Source organism: Pantherophis guttatus, chromosome 2 (genome assembly GCF_059756535.1).
Source record: "Pantherophis guttatus breed Tessera chromosome 2, ASM5975653v1, whole genome shotgun sequence".
In the NCBI taxonomy this organism is placed as follows: domain Eukaryota; kingdom Metazoa; phylum Chordata; class Lepidosauria; order Squamata; family Colubridae; genus Pantherophis; species Pantherophis guttatus.
This window is the reverse complement of record NC_142064.1, coordinates 147,953,772-147,968,668: the sequence shown is the minus strand read 5'-3', so window position 1 is coordinate 147,968,668 and position 14,897 is coordinate 147,953,772. Positions and strand designations below refer to the sequence as shown.

The window sequence follows — 14,897 nt, the reverse complement described above, 5'->3', positions numbered from 1 at the left end:
TGCCGGGGCTGCTGATGTCAGCCACGCTCTCACACCCTTCCTAAGCTTGCCGCCGCCGCCGCCGCCGCCGCTCCTGCTGCTGCGGCAGAAGCTCCTCGGCGCGATCAGCCAAGACTCGGAGCGGCAGACTCTCCGTCGGGGCGAGGCCAGCCCCGCAGCCGATCCAGGGACCGGGCAGAACCCCGCTCCTTCCTTCCTTCCTTCCTTCCTTCCTTCCTTCCTTCCAACGCTCGGTCGGAGAAGGCAGAGGACGCTTGTTTACCAGGCGGAGAAGGAAACGGTAGCGAGCCGCCTTTTGTCTTGCAAGGAAGCATCTCCTTTTTGGCGGCGGCCGATCTTCCCGGGGTCGGCGAGGCGCGCTTTGCTCGCTCCAGCTTCTTTCGCCCGGACTTCGCCTTCGGGCAACAATGTCTTGAGGCTGCGGCGTTTAAGAAATGCCTCTGGCTGTAGCGGTCCCGGCGGATGCCTTTGTATGATCGCTGCCGCCGCCGCCTTTGGCGTGTGCATGTTGTGATAGGCACAGCAGCGCCTGACCGCGGTTTGAAGCTGCCAACCTGGAAGATCGGAGCAGAGCAGAGCATCGCGGGGTGTTTTCTCCGTCTTTCTCCCCGGGGGCTGGGTCAGCCTGCTGCTGGATGGTGGCAGCGGCGACGTCTACGGCCCAAATTGCCAAGCAGGCGACCTCCGGGGCGCTGTAGACCGGCGGCGGCGGCTTTGCCTTTTGCAGGATCGGAGCGAGGGGGGGGTTGCCCCGTGCTACGCGTTTTCTCCTGAACTGCTGGCTTGCATTGAATGTGTCGGAATATGCTCATGAAGGAGTATCGGATCTGCATGCCTTTGACAGTTGAGGAGGTGAGTGCGCGTTGCCTAATACGGGCTGAGGGGAATCGCTTCAGGAGGGTTCCTTATGCGGGGGTGAGGGAGGGGGTAGAGAGCCGTCGGTGATCCAGTGGCGGCTTTTTCAATGAGTTCTTTTTATTCCTTGCAAATGCACGGTGGGGAAGGGGGGAAGCCTCGTTCTGCAAGAAGGTAGGATGTCAGGCACAGTTGCATCAGGATCTCCATTGGCCACCCAGCTTTGCTATGGAAAAAACAAAAAGAAAGAAAAGAAAGAAAGAAAGAAAGAAAGAAAGAAAGAAAGAAAGAAAGAAAGAAAGAAAGAAAGAAAGAAAGACCTTCTCACACACATATCTTGGGTGGCCCTGATGTGAGCTGCAATTCATGTAAGAAGAATGTATTAAAAACAAAAACCCCACTAAGTTAACAAGAAAACATTCTCTCTTCCTCTCCTGACCCCCCCCCTCCCCAACCCTTTCTTTCCATTCTCCAAATTTATTTAGCTAATGATGCTTGGACGTTTCTATTATTTAAACTCTCTGAAAGAGGGCTTGCCGCTTTCCAATACGTGGAATAAAGTAGCCACAGCCTTCCTTTGGGTATTCGACTGAAAGCAATGCGTATCATAAACATGTGCGCGCTGCGCTAAGATGCCCAAATCGAAGCGGGTGGCGAACAAGCATGACGGCGGAGATCTACATACAAGGGGCTGTTGTTCGTGTGCAGAATGCAACAGGCTTCGGGGGATCATACCGGCTACAGTTTTCACCAAACTGATAATAGTCGCTTTACTGACATAAAGTTTGGATGTTTGTTTATACCGTAAACTTCAGATTGTCTTTCTTTTTCTTCCCTCTTTCTGTTAGCCTTGGCGGGTTTTGACTGTGAAACTGAAAGGCTGTGATCTGAATCGGAGGACAGTTTAAACTGCAGTTACTGCCTTAATGGCAAACCAGTCAATACCATTCAAGTTTCTTTTTCGCCTTTATTCGTTTGGCGCTGCCCAATATATTCGGTCTCTCCCTCTCGTTCTTTCTTCCAAAATATGCTATGAGCCACAAGGGGGCGCGATTTGGATAGAATTCTCTAGCGTTGTTCTTTTCCTTTCTGTTTAATGCAGATACCGTAGGAACGGTGGGAAGAATCCTGTTTGTAGATTTGGGGAGGAGGGGAAGGGAAAGGTAGGTAGGTATTTTTTTTTTATATAATGACATATTATTCTTGCATCCCTATATTTTTGGCTCCTTGCTAAGACGTATAATGAGTTTTTCAGCTGCAGAAAAACTAGTTTAAATCAAATGTTCTGGTGATTGCAATTTGTGTCACGAGAAAATAAAAATGCAGATGTCAGTCATATAATTCACCTCATTCCGCATCTATATTATTTGAGCCAGCCCCAATTCAGTGCAAAATATTTTTAATACTGGGGGCTGCCTGGATGTTGTATGAACTTTTCCTCCAGCAGCTTTGTGGGTTTTTTTTTCAGGCTCTTCCTTTAGAAACCAGCATTCTAGTAGTTAGGAGAGTTTTGCCAAGAATTCAGAAGAATTTGCTATTCCTTAAAAACTAATGCATCTAAACCTGTGTTGTTAATGTTCCTCTTTAATTTCTCAGTAGTTAAATTTTAACACCACCTCTTCCCCCTTTCCATTTCAAAACTTTTACAGCCTGGTTGCCTGGAGCTTGTCACAATCAAATGAGACAAATGGCTGTTTACAAGCCTGACTTAAAATGTATTTTATTATAGTTCAATCTAGAGGACCAATTTGATGTAATGGTTAAGGCAATGGGCTAAAAACCAGGAGATTGAGTTCTAATCCTGCCTGAGGCATGAAGCCAGGGTATCTATTTTCTCTCAGCCCTAGGAAGAAGGCAGGAGCAAACCACTTCTGAAAAATCTTGCCAAGAAACCTGCAAGGACTTGTCCAGACAGTCACCAGGAGTGAACATTGATTCAAAGGAATATACTCACATAGACTAATATAGTTCAGTAGAAGTAAAAAGCCAATAATCTTTAGCTCTTGGCACAGTTGTGAAAAACATTGTACTTCCTTTCCTGACCCTGGGTTATGTCTGAATTTGCAAATTGTGGCTCATGCTTTCCTTGCAGAATAGGACTGGCACAAATGATTTTCCACTTTGGGAAAAATACAAAACAGGTTTGTTTAAAGTGAAAGAAGAAAGCACAGAAATGCTCCATTCAGATTTGGGTTTGTGTCGCCAAATCAAATTTTTGTGTCATATATGAATGAACATTAATGAACTCTGGGGGCTAAAAATATGAATCAGGAACAAAACGTCATGGACTTTAGGTCAACCTTTTTTACAAATAATCTCAAAGGATTGTGCAGATGATGCGAGGTAAGATTTTTCTGTATTCACAAAAACTTTAGATATACCATTCCCACTCATGGAGACACGTGAGTCCTACTCTCAGCCCTGCTTCTAGAATTGGGGTGGAAACCCACCAGATCTTGGGATGTTTGTTTTATCGGCCACCCATCTTATCCATTGGTGAAATCTAAAATTTATTACTACCGGTTCTGTGGGTGTGGCTTGTGGTGGTGGGGGTAATGTGACTGGGTGGGTGTGGCCATTTTTTTTTTACTTTTAAAACCATTTTTTCTACAACCTCTTCAGTGAAGAGGTTGTAAAAAAATGCTTTCAAAAGGCTCTGACGATCCCAGCTGAGTTGCCTGATCGTCAGAGGCTTTTTTCTTTTAAATGCCTCTGACGATCTGGCAACTCAGCTGGGATCGTCAGAGGCATTTAAAAGAAAAAAGCCTCTGATGATCAGGCGGCTCAGCTAGGCCACCCGCCCGAAACACCCGCCTCCATCGCTACCGGATTGGGCGATCCGGTCCGAACCGGGAGCATTTCACCCCTGATCTTATCTCAAGGTTGTAGAATTTCAATTCTCAGTACCTACATCCAACATGGTCAATGATAGAGGGATGCTAGATGACCACAGGTTGCCTCTTTCTATTACAGAAAGCTCTTGGCACTCAGCTTGCCATCTTGGCTGCTTGCACAAGGGGATAAAGTTCAGTAGTCTTTACTTTGGACCTGTCCTTCAAATTGTGCTTAGATATCAAACCCAGCTTAGGGTCTTTACAATCATACCAAGAACGAAGCAACTAATCCGTTATGCAAATGTAAATTCTCTACTCTGTGGTTTTGAATTGTGCCCATTCTTTTAGTTGAAAACCATAACCGTCAGCGACTGTACTTGTTTCTTCATCGAATACTGGGAAATGTATTTAAACAAGTTCCTCCTGATGTTCTTTATTTCCCTCTCAGAAACTGTCACCTTCTCGTTAATGCTTGGAGTCTTTTGCCATGTTGTACTATAAGCAATGATAAATGCACGAGTACATTATGTGACTAGGCTTATAGCAACAAGCTGTGGTTTTCCTTGGATCCTTGGTTTCTTAATTGCTTTCCTTTTATTTAAAAAAAAATGACTATGAGTATCTGACCTTTAAATCATCAAACTGGACTTTTTTCCTTGAATAGTTTGTGTATTTGTTGTAATCCCCATGTGACCTGAGTCAGATTGGGATAAAATGTCAAAAGCTCAGATTTAGGCTGCTGCTATGATAAAATTTCCAGTAAAATTTCTTCCCAGATGGGAAGAAATATAATATAATGTAGAAAATCTGACTTTGTTAAATTGCTGAGTATATGTTGACTAAGGATCTCATTACTCGGTTTCTATTGCTTTATCTAAATACAGGTAGTCCTTGACGTACAACAGTTCATTTGGTGAATTTACAGTGGCATTAAAAAAAAAAGTGACTTATGACCATTTTTCACACTTATGACCATTGCAGCATCCCGATGGTCATGTGATCAAAATTCAGATGCTTAGCAACTGGTTCATATTTATGACAGTTGCAGTGTCTAAAGGTCATGTGATCACTTTTGCGACCTTCACCTAATAATTGTGGCAAGAAAAGTCATAACATGGGGGGGAAACTCCCTTAATAATTGTCTCGCTTAGCAACAGAAATTTTAGGCTCAATTTTGGTCGTAAATCATGGACTATCTGTACTGCATTCTGAGCAAATTCTGTCCCTCACTAGTATTTCAAATAGACATTCACACAATAGCCACTTTAATACAAAATACTCTGGGTTGAAAGCATTAGGCTGCTTCCTGATAACAATTCATGTTTGCTTACAATAGACAAAGTCCCTTTGGCATAATTAGCATTTAGGATTGGAAAAAGGTCTGAAATAAATTTTCCTTGAAGATTTAATTGTTTCTGGGTTTTGTTTAAGTTCGTGGCATGTAGGCAGGGCTTCCTCTTAACACAATTCCCCAGACTTCAACTAAGTTACACAATGCTGTTTTAATTTCATGATTGCTTATAAAAATAATTTTACCCCTCACTTTCAGAAAGCGATAGAAGAATCTTCATGGCAGCTGTCAGAACTGATAAAAACAATCCATTATAAATGAAGCATCACAATGAAACATATGCAAAATAAACATAATTGAGGAGCAAAAGGGACATAGAAGAAAATATTCAGTTATTGAAACAGATGCAATAGCAATAGCACCTAGATTTATATACCGCTTCACAAGTGCTTTACAGCCCTCTCTATGTGGTTTACAGAGTCAGCCTATTGCCCCCAGCAATCTGGGTCCTCATTTTACTGACCTCGGAAGGATGGAAGGATGGGTCAACCTTGAGCCTGGTGAGATTCGATCTGCCAAACTGCTGCAGCCAGTGATCAGCAGAAGTAGCCTGCAGTACTGCACTGTAACCACTGCACCACCGCGGCTCTTATGCTTAGTATAGTAGAAATGAATTGATCAGATGATTGAATTTCATAAAAAAGAGCTGAAAAAAGAGCTTCTCAGGAGTTCTGGATCTTAGATGCTGAATCTAAACATAATTCCCAATTCAAACTGTGTCATTAGAATCTTAAATGAGAAATACTGCCCAACAAAGAACAATTTTGTATTCCCATTAATGTTGTGCTGGTTAAATGCATCCATAGATTACTGGTGTCTGCAGCTCTCATAGTGGTATGAACTAGTAAAAGAAATGAGATGCTTGATGCAAAGCTTAATCAGCTTCCAGATGTCTCAAACTGACTACTGGGGGTATTGCAGGTTGGCTAACTATGATAATTTACAGGTAGTATTCGACTTAGGACCACAGTTGAACCCAAAATTTCAGTTGCTAAGCAAGTCAGTTGTTAAGTGAGTTTTGCCCCTTTTTATAACCTTTCCTATCACAGTTGTTAAGTAAATTACTGCACCTGTTATGTTAGTAACACCGTTAAGTGAATCTGATTTCCCCATTGGATTTGCCTGTCAGAAGGTCGCAAAAGGTGATCACATGACCCTGGGACACTACAACCATCATAAATACATGCCAACTAGTAAGCATCCAAATTTTGATCACATGACCACAGAGATGTTGCAATGGTCATAAGTGTAAAAAACAGTTATAGCAATAGACTTATATACCGCTTCACAGTGCTTGTACAACACTCTCTAAGCAGTTTATAGAGTCAGCCTATTGCCCCCAATAATTTGGGTCCCCATTTTACCAACCTTGGATGGATGGAAGGCTGAGTCAACCTTGAGCCTGGTGGGATTTGAACTGCCAAATTCCAGGCAGCCGGCAGTCAGCAGAAGAAACCTGCGGTATTGCACTCTAACCCCTGCTCCATCCTGATTCTTATGTCACTTTTTTCAGTGCTGTTGTAACTTCAAAGGGTCACTAAATGAATGGTTGTAAGTTGAGGACTACCTGTACTTGATCAGATTCCATGTTGGACAATGGCCTTATGCCTCAGTTTTCCCATTCTAGGTCCCATACTATACCTTAACTGGCCCATCAGATTGACTCTCTTCTATCACTTTTTAGCTATAATCATTTAGGTCAGAATTTCTCCTCAGCTTGGTCTTGTTATAAAAATGGAAATATTTTTGCTTCCTGGTAATCTATTTCCAATTGACTTTGGGAAGTGATGTAGCTCTGAAAATTATTTAGGTAGCGAATCTGTCAAACGTCCTCTTTAATTAAAGGAAGTGGAGATAGATGGGTTTTTCAAAAGGATTTTTTTAAAAAAATCTATCCCCCCCCCCACTTCCTAATCTTCCATCTCCCTCAGAGAGAAGGACTCCTTGGTATTTCTGTTTGCCAGTTACAAATACTCAAAAAGGGATACATGTGACATTGGTATATCTTTTTGTTATTCTTGCGTGATGTTTTGACAATGTTCCATGATATTTTTAGGATGCTGCAAACCTTTTCCTCCCTTTTGATCTGCTCATTTTTTATTTCAAACGTGTTTTATGTTGATGACAAGCTGCCAGCAAGGAATACTTTAAAATTCTCTTTTGCTGGGTGTCTGTAACTCTTACCCAACCCGCAAATTATTAAAGTCACCTTTGCACGAAGTTAAATTTAAGCCCTGCAGAAATGGAAGGTGGTGAGACTCCTGATTTTTGTAAACGCTGCTGCAATTTTCAGATCTTCCCATTTTGTACAATATCTGCATACAAAGGGTACATAACTAACTAATGCTTGCACTAGGAGAAATATATAGCCATACCTCCATCTGGTATCATTCTATGAAGATTACAGGTAGACATTTGGCCAAAATTTATTTTATTTTTTTTATTTTTATTTTATTTCGAATTTATATACCGCACCTTCTTCCGAGGGACTCAGGGCGGTGTACAGCCAGATAAAAACATACAGTACAAACATTAAAAACAACTAAAAGGATATATATTAATTTGGCCCCAATTTAAAATGACAAACCAGTTAAAAATGTTTTTAAAAAATGTTATGTTAAGCCAGCCCGGCTTGCTGGAAAAAGAAGGTTTTAAGGGCACGGCGGAAGGTACCGAGGTCTTGAATTGTCCTTATCTCAGGGGGCAGCTGGTTCCAGAGGGTAGGTGCCCCCACAGAGAAGGCCCTCCCCCTGGGGGTCACCAGCCTACATTGTTTGGCTGATGGCACCCCGAGGAGGCCCTCTCTGTGGGAGCGCACAGGTCGGTGGGAGGTCATCGGTAGCAGCAGGCAGTCTTGAAGATAACTAGGTCCTATGCCATGGAGCGCTTTAAAGGTGGTGACCAACACCTTGAAGCGCACCCGGAAGACCACTGGGAGCCAGTGCAGCTCACACAGGAGCGGTGTTATGTGGGAGCGCCAAGCAGCTCCCGTAATTACCCGCGCAGCCGCATTCTGGACCAGTTGGAGCCTCCGGGTGCTCCTCAAGGGGAGCCCCATGTAGAGAGCGTTGCAGTAGTCCAGGCGCGAGGTGACGAGGGCATGAGTGACTGTGCACAGGGAATCCTGATCAAGAAAGGGCCTCAACTGGCGGATCAGGCGAATCTGACAAAAGGTCCCCCTGGCTACCGCTGTCAGATGTTCCTCTAAAGACAGCTGCGTATCCAGGAGGACACCCAGATTGCGCGCCCTCTCCGCGGGGGCCAAAGACTCGCCCCCGATAGTCAGTGATGGAGTCAACTGACTATATCGGGATGCCAGGAACCACAGCCACTCAGTCTTGGAAGGGTTAAGCTTGAGCCTGTTCCTCCCCATCCAGATCCACACAGCCTCCAGGCACTGGGACATCACTTCAAGGGCATCATTGGGGTGGCCTGGGGTGGAGATGTACAACTGGGTGTCGTCAGCGTACTGATGGTACTTCACCCCAAAGCCACGGATGATCTCACCCAGTGGCTTCACATAAATGTTGAACAGAAGGGGCGAGAGGACCGACCCCTGAGGCACTCCACAAATGAGAGGCCTCGAGGTCGACCTCTGCCCCCCTGCCAACACGAACTGCAACCGGTCTGAGAGAAAGGAGGAGAACCACCGTAACACGGTGCCCCCCATCCCCAACTCCTCCAACCGGTGCAGCATACCATGGTCGATGGTATCAAAAGCCGCTGAGAGATCTAACAGGGCTAGAACAGAGGAGCAACCCCTGTCCCGCGCCCTCCAGAGATCATCTACCAATGCGACCAATGCCGTTTCCGTGCTGTGCCCAGGCCTGAAACCCGACTGGAACGGATCTAGATAAGACGTTTCCTCCAGGAATTGTGGAAACTGTTGCGCGAAATTGAGCCCAACATTTCTGTTGAAACATATGTTAAGTGAGTTTTGCCCCATTTTACCCTTTCTTGCCATAATTGTTAAGCCGCTCATTCTTCTTCATGTTGTGCCAAATGTGTCACCAGTCCCTTAGATTTTGAAGCCATGACGTTCTTCTGCCTGGACTTCATTTGCCTTCAATCTTTCCTTGAATCATTACAGTTGTTAAATTAGTAACACAGTGAATTTGTCTTTCCCATTGACTTCGTTTGTCACAAGGTCACAAAAGGTGATGATCACATGACCCTGGGACACTATAACTGTGGTAAATATGAGTCAGTTTTCAAGCATCTGAATTTTGATTATAAGACAATGGAGATATTGCATCGGTTACAAGAAAAACAAGTCACTTTTTTCAATGCCATTGTAACTTCAAACGGTCACTAAATGAATTGTTGTAAGTAGAGGACTATCTGTACTTAATTTTAATAGAGCAACACATTGCATTGAACTTCTGCTATTTACCCATTGAGAAATCCATTGTAGCAATGCTAAGGTGTGTGGCAACTATGTTTACTAGGCTCTAAGAAATGTTTCATTCAAAATATGTTTTAATGTATTTTACACTATTTTTTGAGAGTCTTATCTTTCTGTTGACTTTCTTTTGCCATCATACACGTCAGCACTGCAGTTTTCAGATTCAGATCTCTCTCTTGTTTGATTAATTCATGCCTAAGCCTCATTAGCTATAATATTTCTGCACCCATACAAATGAAGTTATACTCCGTTAGGAAAAAAACAACCACCAAGGTCCTTATGGTGATTTAAAGCCTACTTTATTTAGTTTTATATATTTCAGGGATGATATCCATTTCATTATGGATTTTTATGCTAAAATTGGCATTTCTATACGCCCCTACTTTTGAGACACAGAATTGTAAACACTGAGATTAGACCAAAATGAGATAAAAGAATAGAATGTGATAATTACCTTATTGGTTGTGGGTATTCAAAAGACAGAGCAAAAGTCCAATTTTTCCCCTACTGCTTTTGGGAATCTTAGCTGCAGGCATACTGTGCAAGAGAAGCTGAGTTTCAGCCATCTCATATCTTTTGGGAAAAGCACAGAATAGAATCAATCTGATGTAGTAGCTAAAATATTAGATTAAGACAGGAGACTCACTGTGTAACTGTTGCTGTTGCTTATAACCAAGAGTTATGAGAGTGCATGGGGAGAGAGAGGGAGAGAGGGAGAGGGAGGGAGGGAGGGAGAGAGGTGAGAGGGAGGGAGAGAGAGCGAGAGAATTAAATCCGTCTCTGTCTCTCTTCATCCCTAGCGCTAGTTCTATTCCTATCCTTATCCCTATTTGACAAGCAAAGTCAATAGGAAGCCAGATTTCCTTAGCAACCGTGTTTCTAACTTAACAACGGCAGTGATTCACTTAACAACTGTGGCAAGTTAGATTGTAAAATGGGGCCAAAGTCACATAACAGTTGTCTCACTTAGCAACAGAAATTTGGGGCTCAACTGTGATCGTATGTCAAGGATCTACCTGTACTTACGCTTGGGGGACTCTAGTCGATTTCATCTATCGGCAATCCCCGTCTTAATCTTTCTGGTTGGTTTGAATCAGCAAAAACCACTTGGCTCCATTTTTGTCACTGGTATAAACAGCCTGCATTGAACTCTTGCTCTGCCCCACTGCCCTGACCCTGGACTCAAATGAGCCATTTCTCACTCATCACCCGCTCTGCTACGACCTACAATCCCGGCTGCAGCTGTTGGAAAAAACGCTCCTGATTGTAAAGCAGGGCTATCAGGCCATCTTCACAGCTTTTGGGAGGAGGGGAATCTACACAAGAAGGAGGAAAAATTGTGATGGCTGGGCAGCTTTCTCTTCCTACCAACTCATATTTTTCCCCCGCAAAACAGCTTCCACTGAAAGCTATTAATAAACAGTTTTTAATTCTACCATGAGTAAAAGGAAGTTGCATAGACATACCATTGATAAGAGGCTAGGACATAAATAAGTAACAAGGTATACAGCCAAAGAAAAGAGAATTGAACATTAATTCTCAGTTTATCCACGTAGCACTACTCACAGTCAACTATTAACAAACATGACAGTGAAAATGTATTCGGTCTCGCACGAGTGCTGCCATTTGTAACTGAGGGGATTCTGAGGAGCAAGGCAGCATCCTAGTCCCATGTGCTTTACAGCCAACCCAGATGGCCAATTTAAATGCAGCCCTGAAAATCTCAAATCGAAACGGGTTAATAGAGAAATCTATTAGTCTAGATAGTCCTCGACTTATAACAGTTCCTTCAGTGACCAATCGAAGTTACAAGGGTACAAAAAAATGACTTATGACCATTTCTCACAATTATGACCATTGCAGCATCCCCATATTCAGATACTTGACAATTGACTCACATCAACAGTGAGATGGGTGGCAAATAAATTTAACAAATAAATAATAAAATAAATAAAATTATAAGGCGATATCACTCAGAGAGTGATTAGTGGGGCTACTCCAAGTCATCATTAGCAGTCTTTGTGCATTGTGTGAATTAAGTCTAAGTGTAACAGCACTATAGGAAAAGTACTACAAAAGAAAACACATTTCAAAAAAGGTTTTCCCACTTGGGTACTTTCCAGATGAATGGGCTTTAGCTTCCATTATTCTCAATGACAGTCATGCTGATTAGAGAATTTTTGGAACTTTAAGTCCAGATCAATACCAGGGAAAAAAGGCTAAAATACAAATAGGCAACCAAGCATAAGACGTGTAAAGAATGAAACTCTCCTGCATCGCACATATAATTTGCTATATAAATACCAAGGCAGTCTTGCCTGTTGAAGCATATGTTTGATATTTGTAAATTTTGTGTCACCATGCCAATAATACATACAGGTAGTCCTCAACTTATAACCATTTGTTTAGTGATTGTTTGATGTGATTGAAAAAAGTGACTTATGACTGTTGCAGCATTCTCGTGGTCATGTGGTCAAAATTTAGGCACTTGGCGGCTGCATGTGTGATGGTTGCAATGTTCTGGGATCATGCGATCCCCTTTTGTGACCTTCTGAGAAGCAAGGTCAATGGGGAAGCCAGATTCACTTTACAACCATGCTACTAACTTAACAACTGCAATGATTGACTTAACAAATCTGGGAAGAAAGGTTGTAAAATGGGACAAAACCCATTTAACAACGGTCTTGCTTAGCAATGGAGATTTTTGGCTTAGTTGTGGTTGTAAGTTGAGGAATGCCTATATTCTCTTTAGTTTCTTGATTTTTTTAAAAAAATTTTTATTTTTTTTGCTTTAATTTATATGCCGCCCTTCTCCGGAGACTCAGGGCGGCTTACAATGCGTTAAGCAATAGCCTTCATACTTTTGTATATTTATACAAAGTCAGCTTATTGCCCCCACAATCTGGGTCTTCATTTGTTCCTAGCATCATATGACCTTGCATATATATAACCCCTGAATTCTTTTTCAGCATAAGTTGTTTGTGCTTTACTAATCATAATAGTAATTTATTAAATAATAATTTATTAAAATTGTATGCTGCCCGACTCTCAGTGACTTTGGGCAGGTCACAACAATCTAGATTTATACCTCATTTTGCACTCTGTAATAAAGTCACTAATTAGTGCTTGTACTTGAAAGCTTTTACTTCAGTGATGCTTAATTTGGACCAATAAAGGTTCAGGAGTAATTAGGATCTTGAGTTTTTAGAATCTATTTCTGAAACAATTTGTAGATAAAAAATTGCCAAAAGTAATTTAAATGCTGATTTTTAAGAATAATGTATAGAGATATCTTAAAGAGAATCCAATTATATTTTAGTTAATTACTTCTTCTATGATAAAGTTATATATTTGCTTTAGTTGAACTGTCAGCCAACATCAAAGTGAAAATCTTTTGTGTTCTCTAAAATTAGGATTGCTTTTCCCATTAGTAAACGAATTGGAGGGATATTTTGATGTGACAGTTTGTGGTTTAATCAAGATTTATTATTCTAGCTCTAAATAATATGGGAGTATAGTAACCATATTTATTGAAATTATGCATGTAATTTTATTAAGGATTAGCCTCCAAATCCTTCCCCTCCCCCCCAAATATCGGTTTGAGTCTTTCTTAGAACTATGTATTTAAAAGCAATCATGCATTAGAAAAAACACAAAGAGACAAAAATATGGAATAATGGAACTCAGATTTGTATTAAAAAGGCAAAGTGCATCTAATCCAGACACTAGACAGTATATCAATATTGACAAGGGAGTAATCCTGCCCTTTTATCTTAGGGCAGTAATGAGTAGGAGTAATTTTTATTACTAGTATTGTTTTAAAATGTTTTATTGTTGTATATTTTTTTGACTGAAGCAGTAGATGTGAGCTTAAATGGACTCCAGAGGATGGTAGAGGACAGGAAGGCCTGGAGGAACATTGTCCATGGGGTCGCGATGGGTCGGACATGACTTCGCAACTAACAACAACAACAAAAAATTTTTTAATTATAAGCCACTCAAGAGTATTTTATTGAGATGGGTGAAGAAAAGAAAAGAAAAGAAAAGAAAAGAAAAGAAAAGAAAAGAAAAGAAAAAAAGAAGAGAAGAGGAGAGGAGAGGAGAGGAGAGGAGAAGAGAAGAGAAGAGAAGAGAAGAGAAGAGAAGAAAAGAAAAAAAGAAAAGAAAAGAAAAGAAAAGAAAAGAAAAGAAAAGAAAAGAAAAGAGGGAGGGAGGGAGGAAGAAAGGAAGGAAGGAAGGAAGGAAGGAAGGAAGGAAGGAAGGGGGAAAGGGAAAGGGAAGGAGCTTTTAAGGTATGAAATGCATAGTTGTTCACTTGGCATCTGTGCTTTGAAATAAGGGTGAAATGTCATTATGAGTCCATTAGCTAAACATGTCTGACTCTCAAGCAACTACTCTGCCTCCTTCATCTCTGTCCTGAGTATAAAAGAAATGTGGAGTTCAAATATGGTAGGAAAAAAGTTGCATTTAATGAATTATAATTAATCAATTCAACAAATGCTCTCTCCCCCCCCCCCTTTCAGTTAAGCACATCAGAATGTCCCATTCCCTTCAGCCAAAGTCAGCCTTCTGTAAAAATTGATGTCCTTCCGATGGCTTGGAATTACAATTCAGAATGTCTGAGTGAGGGCAAGGAAAGCTGAGAGGTCTTCCGAATGACATCAAGTTGCAAAGGATGGTCCTAAATTATGACTATATCAGTGGTGGGTTGCTCCTGGTTCTGTCCGGTTCTTTAGAACCGGTAGTAAAAGCGGCGGGAGGCTCCGCCCATCCGCCCAGATGTCATAATTGATGATCTGCGCATGTACACGTGCTCCCTTTGCGAACCAGTAGTAAAGGTAAATAGAACCCACCCCTGGACTATATGTATGCATATATATTTTAAAACTTATATTAGTAATTCCTAGACAGGGTGCAGGTTTTCCAGGTTTCTTTTCCGGCAGCCAACACATTTCTCTATCCAGCCTCCAATTCCCTATTTTTTTTTTTTTTTTTTTTTTTATTTTGATTTATATGCCACCCTTCTCCGGAGACTCAGGGCGGCTTACAATGCGTTAAGCAATAGCCTTCATACTTTTGTATATTTATACAAAGTCAGCTTATTGCCCCCACAAACTGGGTCCTCATTTAACCTACCTTAGAAAGGATGGAAGGCTGAGTCAACATTGGGCCTGGTGAGATTCGAACTTACAGTAATTGCAGACAGCTGGTGTTAATCACAATGCTATCAGTCTGCTGAGCCACCAGGCCCTGTTTGCAGGAGAAAGAGAAAAGCTTATTAGGAGTAGGAATTTTCTATGGCTGTAAGGCCTTAAAATATCTTCTATTTTACATGCACGCATGGGAAAGTTTTCTATAAGTCTTTTCTTCTCCAATGTCACTTTAGTCTAGCGGTGAAGGCACCAGGCTACAAAGCGCGAGACTGTGAGTTCTAGTCCTGCCTTAGCCACAA

General features: G+C 41.8%; 1 protein-coding gene across 1 annotated transcript in view; it reads left to right on the top strand.

Annotated features, from left to right (window-relative positions):
- Window positions 1–565: 565 nt before the first annotated feature.
- Window positions 566–14,897, top strand: part of PITPNC1 (phosphatidylinositol transfer protein cytoplasmic 1) — a 169,186-nt gene continuing 154,854 nt past the window's right edge. The window contains exon 1 of the mRNA XM_034412637.3: window positions 566–852. Within this exon, the coding sequence (XP_034268528.1) occupies window positions 793–852 (60 nt within the window). The 5' untranslated portion in view covers window positions 566–792. The remainder of the gene's footprint in view (window positions 853–14,897) is intronic.